The sequence below is a fragment of the Branchiostoma lanceolatum genome, chromosome 10 (assembly GCF_035083965.1).
Source record: "Branchiostoma lanceolatum isolate klBraLanc5 chromosome 10, klBraLanc5.hap2, whole genome shotgun sequence".
Classification (NCBI taxonomy): domain Eukaryota; kingdom Metazoa; phylum Chordata; class Leptocardii; order Amphioxiformes; family Branchiostomatidae; genus Branchiostoma; species Branchiostoma lanceolatum.
The window spans coordinates 1,184,756-1,200,178 of record NC_089731.1 but is presented as its reverse complement, the minus strand read 5'-3'; the positions used below and the strand labels follow the sequence as shown (position 1 = coordinate 1,200,178).

General features: G+C 45.0%; 2 protein-coding genes and 1 long non-coding RNA gene across 3 annotated transcripts; 2 read left to right on the top strand and 1 right to left on the bottom strand.

Annotated features, from left to right (window-relative positions):
- On the top strand, window positions 1–5,190 carry LOC136443346 (aldo-keto reductase family 1 member B1-like). Its single transcript, XM_066440548.1, has 7 exons — window positions 1–37; window positions 977–1,125; window positions 1,953–2,101; window positions 2,916–3,114; window positions 3,652–3,768; window positions 4,054–4,242; window positions 4,800–5,190. The coding sequence occupies exons 2-7, from the start codon at window positions 1,042–1,044 to the stop codon at window positions 5,007–5,009; spliced, it is 948 nt and encodes a 315-aa protein (XP_066296645.1). The 5' UTR covers window positions 1–37; window positions 977–1,041; the 3' UTR covers window positions 5,010–5,190.
- Window positions 5,191–8,345: 3,155 nt separating this feature from the next.
- LOC136443347 (uncharacterized) lies at window positions 8,346–11,113 on the bottom strand. Its single transcript, XR_010757130.1, has 4 exons — window positions 10,458–11,113; window positions 9,419–9,502; window positions 8,625–8,718; window positions 8,346–8,357 (listed from the first exon to the last, which is right to left on the bottom strand). It is a non-coding gene; the product is annotated as an uncharacterized lncRNA (long non-coding RNA).
- Window positions 11,114–11,437: 324 nt separating this feature from the next.
- Window positions 11,438–14,562, top strand: LOC136443556 (protein rolling stone-like). Its single transcript, XM_066440840.1, has 3 exons — window positions 11,438–11,545; window positions 12,686–12,893; window positions 13,990–14,562. The coding sequence occupies exons 1-3, from the start codon at window positions 11,444–11,446 to the stop codon at window positions 14,520–14,522; spliced, it is 843 nt and encodes a 280-aa protein (XP_066296937.1). The 5' UTR covers window positions 11,438–11,443; the 3' UTR covers window positions 14,523–14,562.
- The last annotated feature ends 861 nt before the right edge of the window (window positions 14,563–15,423 follow it).

The window sequence follows — 15,423 nt, the reverse complement described above, 5'->3', positions numbered from 1 at the left end:
TACACCACAACACGGGCAGAGCTGTCTACTATACACCGTGAGTCAGTTCTATACCTTTTTGTCAACCGGCTTCTACCATATACCTCTGTAGGAAAGTATAGATGCACACACTCTGATGGTCTGATCAAGAATGCATGTAGGAGCACGTGGGCTCCTGCCTTTATTGATCACTAATCAGACACAGATGTCCTACTCACTATGTGGTCTAAGATCCTATGTCCTACACCTCTTCCTGTAGAGATATTGATACAGGTATAATATTGGATCTTGGTAGTGCAATACAGCTTTACGTGGCCACCCAACTACAACCTACCTGCACACGTGTACCGGTTTCACGGAACCAAAACACAAGAACACCGCTGTCCACTCTGCACAGGGTAAAATCATGCCGCTACAGTAACTTAGATTGCATCGCTTATGGCTTCCGCAATAGCTGTACATGTGTCTATTGTTTATCATGGCTATTCCTTCTCTCTAGGTAATACCCTGATTTTATATGGCCAATGTATGAGGGAGTTTATGGCGTCAAATCTCCGCACGTAAAAAAACTTATCGAGAAGAGTAGGGGTGACCCGGTGTGCTTGGCTAAACACGCGAGCTCTAGCTGCTGTAGCGAAGCCGCATTACACTACCAGCTAACGACAAAGTGTTGCGCTTCGTCCTCAGCCCAACGTCGTCCTCTTTACTTTACTTTACTTTACTTTACTAAGGCCCTTTGCCCCAGTAAGATTATATAGGCCACCGATGATAGTCCTCCACTTTTCGGCTACACATTTGCCAGCGCAGCAGACCGTCGCCCCGCCCACCTAGTCACTACCAGACTAACCGCGTCTGCTATAGAGAGAACATTTGCCGGGGGACTTTGGCCATGGAGGGTTACATTCGTAGGCCTAGGATTGCAGATTGGACCCTCTCTGCAGAGCCGACTCCCTTCATAAAGTTGACTCTATTTGGCCAATTTCTACTGTTTTCCCAGCGACCCGCAGAGGCTGGTAGAGCCTACCGCCCACCGCCGAACGCCTCGGGCAAAGTACGACCAAGATGTCGGCGCCGACCGTGGAGCTTCCGTCGGGCCAGAAGATGCCTGTTCTCGGGCTCGGCACATCGCAGGCTAAACCGAACCAGGTAAACTAGAAATGGATTGAGAATATTGGAGTTTTCTTTTACACAACCCGTAATAGGATATAGGAGGTTCTTTGTACACAACCAGGTATTGTTCTCAACTGCTAACGTTTCGATGTCTATCAGACACCTTCTTCAGAGCTTCTGACTGGAATACTGATGAAATTATTTTCGGAAACAACCCGTAATGTCTCTCGCCTGCTTGCTGAAAGCGGCGAGAAGCAATACTCCAGTCAGAAGCTCTGAGGTAGATGTCTGTTAGGCATCGAAATATAGGTAGGGAGAGACATTACTGATTGTGAAAAAGAAAACTCCACAATATCCTATGTAACACTAAAACCTCCTTGGTAACACTATACTGACTATGGTACATAGTAAAAACTCCAATATTCTACCAACCTTATGAAATCATTTTCGGAAGTAAATTTAGATTTGTTGATGAAGGTTGGCGTAAAAATGTATTTAGTATGCAGGTGGTAGGTCTTGGGGTGGTCCCTCCCTGGCGGCTTCGCTGGGCACTGCAGCAGAACTGTTGGTTTGAATATCTTTTTTCCTGGGCATCCTTTGATCTCGACATCGTGACAGCAGATGGCTATCTGGAAAGAGTAGAAATAGGTCAAATATAAGAGTTTGCCAGGCGATAGATACAGTTTGCCAGGCGATAGATACAGTTTGCCAACTCCTCTATCTCTCTATCTCTTTCCAGCCACGTCTGGAGCCTGGTAGAGGCTAGCCCCCTAGCAGCTTGCTCTGGAATTGCAGTGGCATTTTGTTAACCCTCTTCAAAGAAGATAACCGAAGAAAGGAACGACGTACCTTTTCCTCCACAGGTAACCGAAGCCGTGAAGGCTGCCATCGATGCCGGCTACAGACACGTCGACTGCGCACTGAAGTACGGCAATGAGGCGGAGATCGGCGCGGGGCTGAAGACCAAGTTCGACGAAGGTGTCGTCAAGAGGGAAGACATGTTCATAACCAGGTGAGCTCCAAAGCATCCAGAGCATTTTATGAGGCTTGAAACTTGAATTAAAAACTCCAATTTCTAGACTTTCCTACACGTAGCAAGTTTCAATAACACTATACCATTACATATCGACATTAAAGGAGCAAAACTGCGATGTCGTTGTGTGGTGAGAACTGATAAAAAATCCAAGCCCTAATAGACTGATCCTGACTGCCCATCACAATTAGCGGTTCGACCAATGAGAGCGTGACTGCATGTCCGTCAAATATTTGCATTTGTATGTTTTAATTTTGCATTTCTACGTTTTGACGGAGGTGGGCGGGGCTATGGTATCTACAGTATTTACACTAGGCGCGTGAAACTAAAAGATCACCATGTAGATTTTTGTGCCGTTTTTGCGCACTTTTGAAAAGAAATCCGAACGCAAATGTGGTTAACAGTGGCATTAATTGTCAATTTCATAAATATTACAGCAACTGAAATATTTCCAGTTTTCAAGTCTCATAAAATGCTCTGGGTGCCTTTAACGAAATGCGAGCATCCAACACTTTGTAGAACTGTATCTTATATGTATGTTTCCAAATGCAAGTATGATTGCGAGCCTTGTTGTGTACAGTACTCTGAAATCTAGTCCTCGGGCTACAAAGGTGTATTTTATTGTGTATGTATGATGTATATGTATGCGAGCCACTGCCGATAGATTATGTATAACCAGTTTACTAATTACTATATCAACGCTAATTTCTTTGTAGTGACTTAGAGATAGTCTCAAATGTCTGTCCAAAAGCGAAATAAAAAGAACCGACCAACCGCGTCTGTCGTCTTCCAGTAAGCTGTGGAACACCTCCCACCACCCGGATGACGTCAGAGGAGCGGTGGAGAGCAGCCTAACAAGCCTTGGGCTAGACTACCTGGACCTCTACCTCATCCACTGGCCGATGGCGTTCAAGAGAGGCGCGGAATTCTTTCCGACAGACGCTGAGGGGAAAATGATGTGGGAGGACGTCCACTTTACAGAGACGTGGAAGGTCTGTTTATTTTTGTTTGTATCTTTGCATGACATGCAAACCGCCTTAAAGCGTAACATATCCGTTTGCAGAAACATGGAGGGCTAGTTTATTTGTTTGTTGTTTTTTTGTTTTTTTGTTTTTGCTTGTTTGTTCGATGGTTTGACCTGTAAACCGCCTAAAGGCGCAACACATCCGTTTTGGATGTTACGGTGCGGTAACATCCGTTTTGCAAAGCAAGTACAGCCTGTGTAAGACCAGACTGAAAGGTTTTATTCACTTACACAGAGGGACCCCTGTATCTGTAACAATATCTGTATCTTTGGGCTGATATTTCTTGAATAACCACCCTTCTTCGTAAGATGTTGACACACCAGCTTCGCAGGCACTCGGCGCGGCAGCAGCACACTGAACGACCTGTCACATCTAACCTTCGCATGTCTCACTGTAAGCGTGGTTTTAAGCCACAGATACTTCTGAAATACTTGGTAGCAACAAGTTCCACTCTACAGCCCCCACTCTATGTCGTTACCTGCTATTGCTTTCCGTTGACTCCAGGCGCTGGAAGCCTGTGTTGAGTCCGGTCTGCTAAAGAACATCGGCCTGTCCAACTTCAACAGCAAACAGATCCAGGCTGTGATCGACGTCGCCAAGGTCAAACCTGCTGTTCTACAGGTGTGTTAACTTAAACATGTGCAGGTACAGGTGCATAAGTTATGTCCAGAGCAGTTAACAGATCCAAGCTGTGATCGACGTCGCTTTTATCAAACCTGCTGTTCTACAGGTGTGTTCCTTAGCGCTTAAAAAAACAAATTATCTAAAAACAACAATATGAAAACAACATTGTTATTGTCTGTACTTCGTTAACGGCAACTACCAGACTAATTTTCCGTCAGCAGTTAAACCAACACCTCATCTTCTAATAATGTAACGTTAACCGTTTCAAACGCATTTTCCCAGGTGGAGTGCCACCCTTACCTGAACCAGAAGCAGCTGCTACAGTTCGCCAAAGAGAAGGGTTTGGTGTTCACAGCCTACAGCCCGCTGGGCTCCCCTGACAGGCCCTGGGCCAAGCCCGGAGACCCCTCCATCATGGAGGACCCCAAACTCAAGCCGATTGCAGACAAATATGGCAAGTCTGTGGCTCAGGCAAGTCTATATCTTTCCCACAACTTTTGGTGCATTTGGTGGTACCAACTCCATTTCTACAGCCCTTCTACGGCCTAACAAAGCTATGGGACTACCTTTCCATTCTTTACCATCGCAAAGAAGGTTATGTGTTGGGTGGCGTTTGTGTGTGTGTATGTGTGTGTGTGTGTATGTGTATGTGTATGTGTATGTGTATGTGTATGTGTATGTGTATGTGTATGTGTATGTGTATGTGTATGTGTATGTGTATGTGTATGTGTATGTGTATGTGTATGTGTGTGTGTGTGTGTGTGTGTGTGTGTGTGTGTGTGTGTGTGTGTGTGTGTGTGTGTGTGTGTGTGTGTGTGTGTGTGTGTGTGTGTGTGTGTGTGTGTGTGTGTGTGTCTGTGTGTGTCTGTGTGTGTCTGTGTGTGTGTGTGGATTAGCAGCATAACTCAAGAAGGCCTGGATGAATTGTATTGATATTTGGTATGTAGGTAGGTCTTCAGGATGAGACCTGAAAATTATCAGATTTTGTTTTATACTGGACTGTGTTTGACATTTAATATTCTTTGCAGGTTCTCCTCCGGTGGGGAGTCCAGCGCGACACGATCGTCATCCCGAAGAGCGTCACGCCGGCGAGGATCCAGCAGAACATCCGGGTGTTCGACTTCGCGCTGACGTCAGAGGAGATGGAGACCATCGACGGCTTCAACGTGCCGTTCCGAGTCGTCGGGTTTGATTGGGTTAGCCATGTGCCGGAGTTTCCGTTCCACGAACCTTTCTAAATAATAATGATAATGGTTTATTGGTCAGAAATTACCCGTGCAATGGCAGCCAGTGCTGAATTGCTGCAGGGTTCACAATCACATAATACATAATAACAGAACAGATACATATTTGCTGCACACGAATCTTTGTAACCTCCATTAAAGGAACCCTAAGCAATATTGGGGCCCGAAAATCGGATTTTCAAAGTTTTATTTAGTTATTTCTATACATAATTAGTTCAAACAAAACTATCACTATGTACAACAACGTCCATGATACGACGTTGTTGTGATGTGAGAACTTACTGAAAATCGTGACCAGATTTTTTGTAGGCTCGCGAAACTAAGGGAATCATCGTATGGCACGATTTTTCGCGGTTTTAAAATGCTCAAAGTATGAAGTTATTACGCAAATGTGCTAAACAATGTTAGAAAATGTCACTAGACTCACTACCATAACGATTTCAGAATTTTGTATTTGGATTAAGAGTCTTGGAAGGAAGGGATTGTCCATTTCACATGGAGTCATGGTCTGGGCAGGGAGGGACCAATAATTTTACATTGGGTTAACGGTCTTAAGGATCTGGGAAGGGACGGAGCATCCATTTTACATGGGGCTGAGGGACTTGAAAGGGAGATACCATCTATTTCAAAGGGGGTTGTAGTTCTAGGAAATTAAAGGGACCATCCATTTCACATGGGGAAAGGGTACCATCCATATCATACAGACTTTAGATGATGGGAGAGAGGGACCATGCATTTTATGTCTGGTTGTGGGGAGAGGGAACATCCCTTTTATGCTGATTTGAGGGAGGGGAGAAAGCATCAATTTTCCTCAAAATCTGTTCTGAAATATAAACTGCACACCTGGTTTCAAACTGTTTATTTGATAGCAGTTCTTAACAAAACGGAGGAATGCAAAGTGTACAAGGTGTTTGATGACAGGGTTGAGTGTGTACAAAAGACCATTTTGCAAAGAATGTAAAACAGGAAGCAAATCATTTTGTAGCAAGTACAAAGGCTACGAATTCAGATGCCATCGGAGCAGAGTACATGACTTCCGGTGAGTACAGTAACGTCGTATAGACACAAAGTACATTATCTTCTTGGCAAAACAGTATGACAGTAGCTCGTTACTCTCCAAGCAGAGGTTCGGCTCTGGCTGTTTTTTGACGCAGTTTTAGGCGTCTCTATCGGGCTTTCTTTTTTGTCCCGTTTTCTTTACGTCACCAAGCCGCCGAAATTCTGCTTGTAGAGAAGTGGCTCGTGACTTAAACTAAAAAATGCTAAGCTTAGAAAAAAATGGTAAGATTACCAAGTAATGCTAAATAAGCTAAAAAAAAAGCTACGCTAAACATGCTAACTAAAATGCAAAATATGGTAAGCTAAAAATGCTAACTAAGCTATTATGCTGATAATGTCAATCCAGGGTACAGAGGTAGCTTTGAACATTTTGGACTCTTTTTGAAGTCATTTTGCAGCTTAAGGCATCAGTCAGATAGTGTTTGTTAGTGTGTTTGTGTTGTGTGCGTGTGTGCATTAGTATGTAATTGTTTGTGTGTATGTGTGTGCGTTCCAACGTAAGCCAAAGCCTTTATACAAATAACCAAAACTTCAATAGGACTTAGAAATGCAAACTACCTCTATACCATAGTTGGGCATTATCAACATCTACTAAATTAAAAAAATGCAGAAAAGACGAGAAAAAAAGGCTCTTCCAACCACCTGCCTTCCTTTCTGGCCTTGTGTCGTTGTCTCGGTTCGGGACTCCAAGATACGACACAAGGCAAATTACGTAATGGTCTAGGTTCCCGATGACCCACTGACCACCACATAAACAGAAAGGACAACAGATGGTAGAAGAATCCAAGCAGTCATAAGCTAACAGAACCAGGAAAATCCATGTTGACCCTACCTAACACATAGTAAGCTTAACTAGACATATTTAATCCCAGGGTTACCGGGTCACATTTCCAAGCTGGGCCCGAAAAGGCTGTTTGAAAAAACAATGAAAAATGCATAAAAACAATGAAAAATGCATATCAAGAAAATCAAGAGGTTTTTTTTTTCATTTTGTGTGTTTTGTTGTCTGTTATAGCGCTTTTTCCGTTCCCGCAAGCTTTGGAAATGTTCCCTTAAGCATAACATGATAGTAAATATAACATAGTACATTAAATGTATTGTATACATGGTTGTTGTATAAGTGTACACTTTGCATTCTATAAAAGGTCATTAACAAGAACTTCATCTTCAGACTGCTGGGGGCGTGACAGGGAGTTAATTTGATTTGTGATTGTCATTTCAGTTCTAGGTTCAACCTAGAAATGTACATGTACCATCTCTGTCTACCTGAAGCATTGCCAGCAGAGAGAATCACGATCTCTTGATGGATGGCAAGGTGTTGAGCACATTTCGATGACACCCTGAGTGACATTGCGGATGGGGGGTTACGACATTTCGAAAGCAATAGCTACTTTTACACACAGGGCTCCAGCCTATTTCTGCAGTACACAAACCCGATGCATGGTAGCCTCAGTTCCTGTGACTATGTCGACAGCCAGGATTGCTCACGGAGTAACTGCAAAGTACACAATTTCTGAGATCAGGGATTTTCCTGGTTCTGTAAGCTCACAACTCCTCGGGCTCTCCAACCACCTGACTTCCTTTCTGGCCCTGTGCCGTTGTCTTAGTTCGGGACTCCAAGATACGACACAAGGCAAATTACGTAATGGTCTAGGTTCCCGACGACCCACTGACCACCACGTAAACAGAAAGGACAACAGACGGTAGAAGAATCCAAGCAATCATAAGCTAACAGAACCAGGAAAATCCCCGTTCTCAGAAACTGTGAACTTCACAATCACTCTGCAAACAATCTCAGCCATCGACACAGCCACAGAAAATGAACCAACCACACACCGTGCTGGTACACTACAGAAACGGGCTAAAGCCCTGTATGCAAAAGTAGCCACCACTCACAAAATGCCCCAACACCCTACCAACAACAATACTCAGGATGTCAACAAAACACGTCAAGCACCCTGCCATCAACCAAAAGATTGTGATCATCCCTGCCGACAATGCCTCAGGTACACAAAGGGAACCGTACGTTCAGTTAACGCTATAAATGCAACATCACAAATGATTAACTTCCCATCACGCCTTTTTTTTTTAGTCCCAGCCAAATTCTGTGGAAACATTTTACACTTCGAACTGCTTCCCATGATAATGATGCAAACACTTAGCAATTCCAGGTCCTCTGGTATGGCGTACACACGAGCACCGGTCTTCCTGGATGGCGTACTTGGCATTGGACAATGACCTCTCACCAGAATCAGTCCCACCATGAATATTGGCTTCTTTTAGCTAAAACAAAGTCAAATTACAGAACGAATTAGGATAAGACAGGCAGACTAACGTCTTCTTGCGTTGTTCTAATCAAAACACTACAAAGGCATGCTTCATGTTCTGCGTTAAAACTGTGACTAAAGTCATGCAGAAGTAAGTTGAAATTAAGGATACTGCAATGAATGCAACACGAAAGTGTGACCTAAACTGGCCAGACTCGGCAATCCTGACTCAAAAATGTTACGTCACAGCCAGGTTGGAGTAAGTTTTATAGATTCTACTCACAGAGGTGTCAATCCAGTCATCAGTTTCGTTTTTTGTGGTTGTTGTGTTCAATCCATTCAGGTTTTGCAGCAGGGCCAGGGTGTGCACACATCAGCTGCAACATTAACACAAAAGGCTCAACGGATGTCCAATGGCAAGTGGGAATATGGCGTACAATTTAAGAACTGGACACCTCTGATAAACAGACAAGAATTCAAGTCCATGACCAAAATTTCAAACACAAGATGCAACTGTGGGCCAGTGGGCATACGTATGGTTTGTGCAATTGGCAAATAAAGATCCATTTTCATGATGAATCCTATCAATTATGAACTAGTGCTAAGCAGGGCCTGCTGTGAAACAATAGGCACAGGGCAGGGCCGCCCGAGTGACTCTGAAAGACTACCGGCAGACTAGCAGCGTGACACAAATGCTCAATGACCTGCAGTGGACCCTTCTCTCTGAAAGGAGGAGGAACGCCCGTCTCACCTTTCTCTATAAGCTAGTTAATAACCACATCAATATTAATACAGATAGTCTACTGAAACCAGCTCAGGGTCGCACCCGGGGAAGCCACACGCTCAAATTTCAACCATTTTACGCCCGAACAGACTCATTTAAATATTCTTTTTTCCCTCGCACCATACCCGAGTGGAACGCCCTGCCTGGCGCGGTTGTTACGGCTCCCACCGTTGAGTCTTTCCGCGCCAGGCTGGAGGCCTGCCCGCCTTAGCCTGGGACCTCCTCCCCCCCCTACTTTGCCCCTCGCGGGGTTATCTGGGGGTTCAATAAGTTGAAGTTGAAGTAATGCTCACCTTGATGGTGTCACAAAGTATCCGATACTTGCTGCACTTCATGCACGTCCAGACATGTATGTCAATGGTGCCTCTTCACCATTGCTGCAACAAACACAAAAGACTTATGATTAGTCCAATGGCAAACGGGAATGTGACATAAAATCATAACTGGGCATCTCTGATAAAAAAGATAAAAGTATGGACCAAAATTCCAACCAACAAAATAAGGTCCAACCACATCGTGCGATACGAAAGTTACTGCTCAAATTATGCTCAGGTCACAAACGCATAAAAATAATAAATTTCCGAAGAACAAAGAACAGTTGTCCTACATATGAAAATTTGAGTTGTGTTCAGGCAATCACAGAACCTTTGACATAATGAGTTCTTCCAGCACATTGTCATTCCGGACCCTCTCCCCGGATTGGTTATCTGTCTGATGAGATCAATCTTAGTCTAGAGTCTTTGACCCCATTGGTTATCTATCTGTGCTAACGAAAGTAATTCTACATCATGAAAGTCTACCAACACAGTTTCATTGACACGCTTACACCGTAAAGACGCTAAAGCAGAGTCTGCTATCACACATTATGTCATGCCTGGGCCTGATACGGGTGTTCCGGACCGTGTGATAACTATCCGGATCACATAGGGTTCGGGAGTGTTATCACACAGGCTTCCATAGAATATTTCGAACGCATTTCGGGCGCGCCGGTTGTGCGGCCGTCGGAAATTCGAATACCGGATTCGGAGATTGGAATCAATGTTGCTACAGTTTCTTGTTCGAGGACACAAAACTCCCTCAACTTCTGGCGCATTCCGCATTGAAATGTATGTTTTCGCGGGTGCCACGGGTATGACCAAGGTATGACATAAATAAAATACAACACGTTGTATTCCGCATCACCCTCGGTCCCAGCCCTCCCGCGGGTCGGATCGCCCTCCGGCCTACGGCCGTCGGGCGATCCGACCCGCGGTCGGGCTGGTACCTCGGGTGATACGGAATACCCCGTGTTGTATTCTATATGTACAGTATCGAGAAGTACTTGAAACTTACTGTCGGATGTCGTGGGAAAGGCTGAAGCATCACGCCATAGTAGATATCACTGGCATACGGACTGGCTCCTGCAACTTTTCATCCATGACTCTTACGGCTGGCAGGACCGTGCGACCAAGTAGGTTATAACCTCCTTGTGCTACATGGACGAAGCTTACGGAGAGGAACAAGGGGCCAGCCCTGGCGGATGCACTAAGCCGGGCCCGGCGGCAGGCGATTCGTCTCGGGCAGAAGAGAGTTCGATCTTGCCATGCTGGTTGCTGATCGAGAGTGAACCTTTCCAGGTTGGGGAAAGGCTACTAAAGTGGACGAGTGGAAAATTACTGCAATGTGATTGGTCAATTGCCAGAATTCTGGCTCGTGATTGGTTGCAGAAATGCACGTTGGTTGTCATGGTGATGTCACTCCGTGCTCTCTCCCCGGATTGGTTATCTGTTTGATGAGATTAACCACACTCTAGAGTCTTTCACCCCATTGGTTATCTGTGCTAACAAGATTAATTGTTGCATCGTAAGCCACCAGTCTCACCTGGGACGTCTAGACAGCGTCTAGACCTTGAACCTTGAACCTTGAACGAGGACATCAGTTTAGACCTAGCCCCAGACAAGATAACGTCCTAGCGGCAAGAAGCCATATCATCGGAACTGGAACTAGTAACGACACCAGAGATAGACTCTGATTGATGTGGGCTGATATTTAGGTCGTATCTATCTTAAGACCCCGTAATCGCTAAACTAACATAGCAAACCTGAAGTGTATGTAGCACAAATACTTAACTCTAGTGGAGTGTCTGTCTCTTGGTTCGGCATTTGCCATTTCGCAATCCTGAACTTCTGTGAGTCAGTCCAGTACATAAACCAGTAAACGTACGCCCCCATAAATATTTGTCCATGTTGTGGAGCCAAAAGCATGTACTGTACTGGCAGGTCGGTGGCACCTCACGTGACCCGAGTCCTTGAGCGCGTCCAACTTCGGGTGAAGTGAAGATGGCGGGGTGCAGGTGCGACGGGCGGTCTTGTCGTTCTGAGTTTAAACTGGACAACTTAAGACTGGAGTTCCACAATCCTTACGCCTTCGTCAAGTCTCAAGTAGGTGCGTCTTCTACGTTTATAGTGATAATGATCTCAAACTAGTTCAGCTCACGGAAGAGCTATTCTTCCACTGGTCGTGACAGAGAAGACAGACGCTATATACAGTATTTACAAGTTCATTGTACAGGGAAAATTCCCCCAGCTCTTTTGATAAGTAAAATGGCTTAACGTCCCGGTCTAAAGACTGCAACCCTTTCTAGGGTCTACGATTAACGTGAGACGTTGGTCGCGTTCGTCGTACGAAAGGTTTACGACTCGGCAAATTCGCAGGACAGTCGTGAGCATGTCGCACAACATTCGGCTGTCTTCGGTGGCGAAAAGGTTGTCGTTGATCCTTGTCGGCGGTCGGTTCTGTCACAGTCGTGCTAAAGTCGTGCGACAAGGACAAATTGTACGACGATTGTGACCACACTTTCATTGATGGTGAGAAAATTTCGCCCCAAAATTATCGAGTACTTTTTTGGGGTAAACATCAATGTTGTTTATTCGGAAGGCGTTTTGTTTGATCACTGCTACCGGTTCTGTATATTGATCGGTCAGATGAGGGTTCAAAGCAAAGCAAATCGACAGTTCAAATAAGGAATACAGAACTACTTCCTACCTTTAGAAGTTGTGTAGTTAACGTTACATCTCATACTCAGTAAAGTCTCTTATACAGTAATCAATTTTCCTGGATTTATTAAGTAGTAGACGTTGCAATAACATTGCCACACGTTGTGTCTTATACAATTGCTGCTCCATAAATTCATCATTACTATATCATCAATACTGTTACTGTTAATGTCCACCCCCTGCACGACTTAGTGCCTCCCATGAGGTCAGGAGCCACCGGACTCAGACTCAGACACTCTAGTGCAAAAAGTGTTCCTAAAGCCTGTACTAAGAGGCTCAGTAATTCCTCCCTCCACTTGGCAATACGGCTGCGGCTAAAGTATAGATTTTAACTGCGTAATTGTTTTTCGTTATGTTTTAGATTAGTTACATCGCTTCAATATTAGTGGACTGTAAGTCATTGTTTTATGAGATTATGATGTATAAACCATGTAATAAGGACGTGATTCGGGGGTGTTTGCCCGAGAGTTCCTTACGAATAAAATCATTCATCATGTCATATGTTATACACCTGTACATTTCCAGTGGAGCTGCCACCCGGCGTTCTTCGCGACGTACCGCGTTCTCGCGGCGGTGTACCTAGCCGGGGTGGCGTGTTTTGACGGCGTGTACCACGGACTGAGCCTGGGACAGCGGTACAAGGTCCTGCTGTACCTGCCCAACCTCACGCTGGTACTCATCGCAGCCTACTTCGTCCTCACGGCGACTGTCACGGTCTTCTATAACTTACCAGGTATACGACCACTGTCACTTATGCTTAGGTCCCAATAGACCGATCCTGTCGAACACCAGATCGAACGTATAGAACCCCCTAAGAACCCCCAGTTCCATTTAAAACACCTCCGTCAAAAACAGCGCTGGTAGGACAGACATAGCTGGAATCCATCCTATTTAGCTTCCGGCCGCTACCCTAGCTCCGCTGCGCTACCCAAGCTCCGCTGCCTGGCCAAATACCTAGCCTGGAATCCATCCTATTTAGCTTCCGGCCGCTACCCTAGCTCCGCTGCGCTACCCAACTTGGGTAGCGCAGCGGAGCTAGGGTAGCGGCCGGAAGCTAAATAGGATGGATTCCAGGCTAGGACAGACATGGCTTGTATAAAGCAGATTACGTATATCTGAGACAGGTTTTTAACTGTAATGGTTGCATGTATGCTCAGGACACAAACGAATGAAAGAAGACACTAGCTCGGGCGCTCAAGGGGAGGGAGCTTGTACCACATTGGCAGCTACTACAACGTCCGCTAGCGTATAGTTTGACGGGGGTGTTCGCCTTGAATAGAACAGGGGGCGTGGCTTTGGGATCGGTCTATTGCGCGGGGCCCCGAAGCCACAAATTTGTCCATGATCAGGCTACCTTACTATCGGACCCTTTAGCACACAGTGTTTGTGAAATGACTTTTGTATGGATAACAAAGTACACAACTACATGTAATACGTTATTACCTGCCCGACGTTTCGGCTGCCACCTTCCTCGGAACAGTACTGATTGGTCCTGCTAGGTGTCGCTGCTGCAGTGTGAAGAATGCGGTCCCAAACGTGACTGACTTTATACAAGCGGAACCATTTGCATTAGTTGCGTACAAAGAACTTTTCTCTCCCGTAAGTGATTTTACCAAACTGATGAAACTACTGTAAACACAGAAATGTTCGCGGTGGTTTTAAGTTCGCGTTTGAAACAATAGTAGCGCTACAGTCACACAATGGAACGGCTTTTCGCAGTGGGTTTAATTTCGCGGTAAAGAGTTCACCACGAAAACCGCGAACATAAAACAACCGCGAACATTTCTGCATTCACAGTATTCACGAATGATTTTCATGTCTTACCACAGGTTCGTCCTATTCCTCTTTACTGCGGCGCACCCTACCGTGGTACCTGAAGTTCGCCTGGCTCCTGTATAACCTCACCGCTGGTACCAGCGTGCTCGTCACCGTGGTACACTGGACCGTGGTACGAGACCACAACCAACGAACCATCGACTTTGTCATCGACGTCAACAAATACGCCCTAAACGTGGCTTTCTTGTTCGTAGAACTTATTTTCTCAGGTGTGCCTATAAGAGTTCTACACTGTGTATACCCCATGGTTTGGACAGCGCTATATCTTGTGCTTCTTGTGGTATACTGGGCGTTTGGTGGTACGGGTGTTAATGGAAAAACGTGGCTGTACGCTTTCATAGATTATGACAACAATTGGGGGCTAGCTGTGGCGTACAGTCTTGGAGCGGTCTTTGTGGCAGCGCCGGTTGCACATTGTCTCTGGTTTGTCGTGTACAAAATAAGAAGCGTTATCGTCTGTACACCGTGTTCTAGAGGTAGTGCACGAGCGTCCCCTACGGCCCAGTCAGAAACTACACCCTTATAATATGATGCGTTTTTAGACAGTAATAAAACAAAGCCTGTATATATGCAATTTTTAAAGAACTACTGTTAAAGAATACCTAAACAACTACCAAGTTGATTCTTGTATTGTTCAGTGACGCTTAATGTTAGCATACCTTTCTTTTTATATCGTCTTTATCGGAGTATTGTATGATCACAACTTTTTACACTGTGAAAGGTGTTTTAGTTACTTTTGTATATACAGTTAACAATGTTGTTATATATGTATAATTCGGGTCTTATGTATATAGATTGTATAGAATAAATAATCCTTAGGAAACTTTACTCGAAGCAGTTTCACTAACATCCCCTCTAGCATCGGAGATTTGAGCCACTCAGCGGCGCCACCTGTCTCTCAAAAATCACATTGCAGCACAAAATACTGCAGCACAAACCCGTATTACTCTAAAGTCTCGGTGTTTCACGCGTGGTTTGTAAGAAGAGAGAAAGACATGTAGTATGTCTAATAAGAAGACACACTTTGAAAGGTCCCAGACTCTGAAAATGTCCTAAAGACACGAATAAAACACTGAGTCGGCTCCTTACATCTGCTTGGAGATTAGCATATTAGCATTTATGAATGTATGGGTCCGAGATGCATTTCACCCGAAGAACGCTACGTAGTCCTAAAATCAGTGACGGCCTTTTTTCAGACCTCAGCGCACACACCAGCCTCTACCAGACTATCAAACTTAATAACTAAGCCGGCTGTAAGGTAACGGTATGTAAAGAGTAGCCTCCGTTGCAGACTCTGAAGCGGCTTTTTGGGGGGCTAAATAATACACTTTTTGCAGCCACCCCGTAACTATCAGCCATCCTGTAACCAGCAGCCGCCTAGAGTCTGCGGTATTGCGCTGCCTCAAAGCGAAAGGGGATTAAAAATG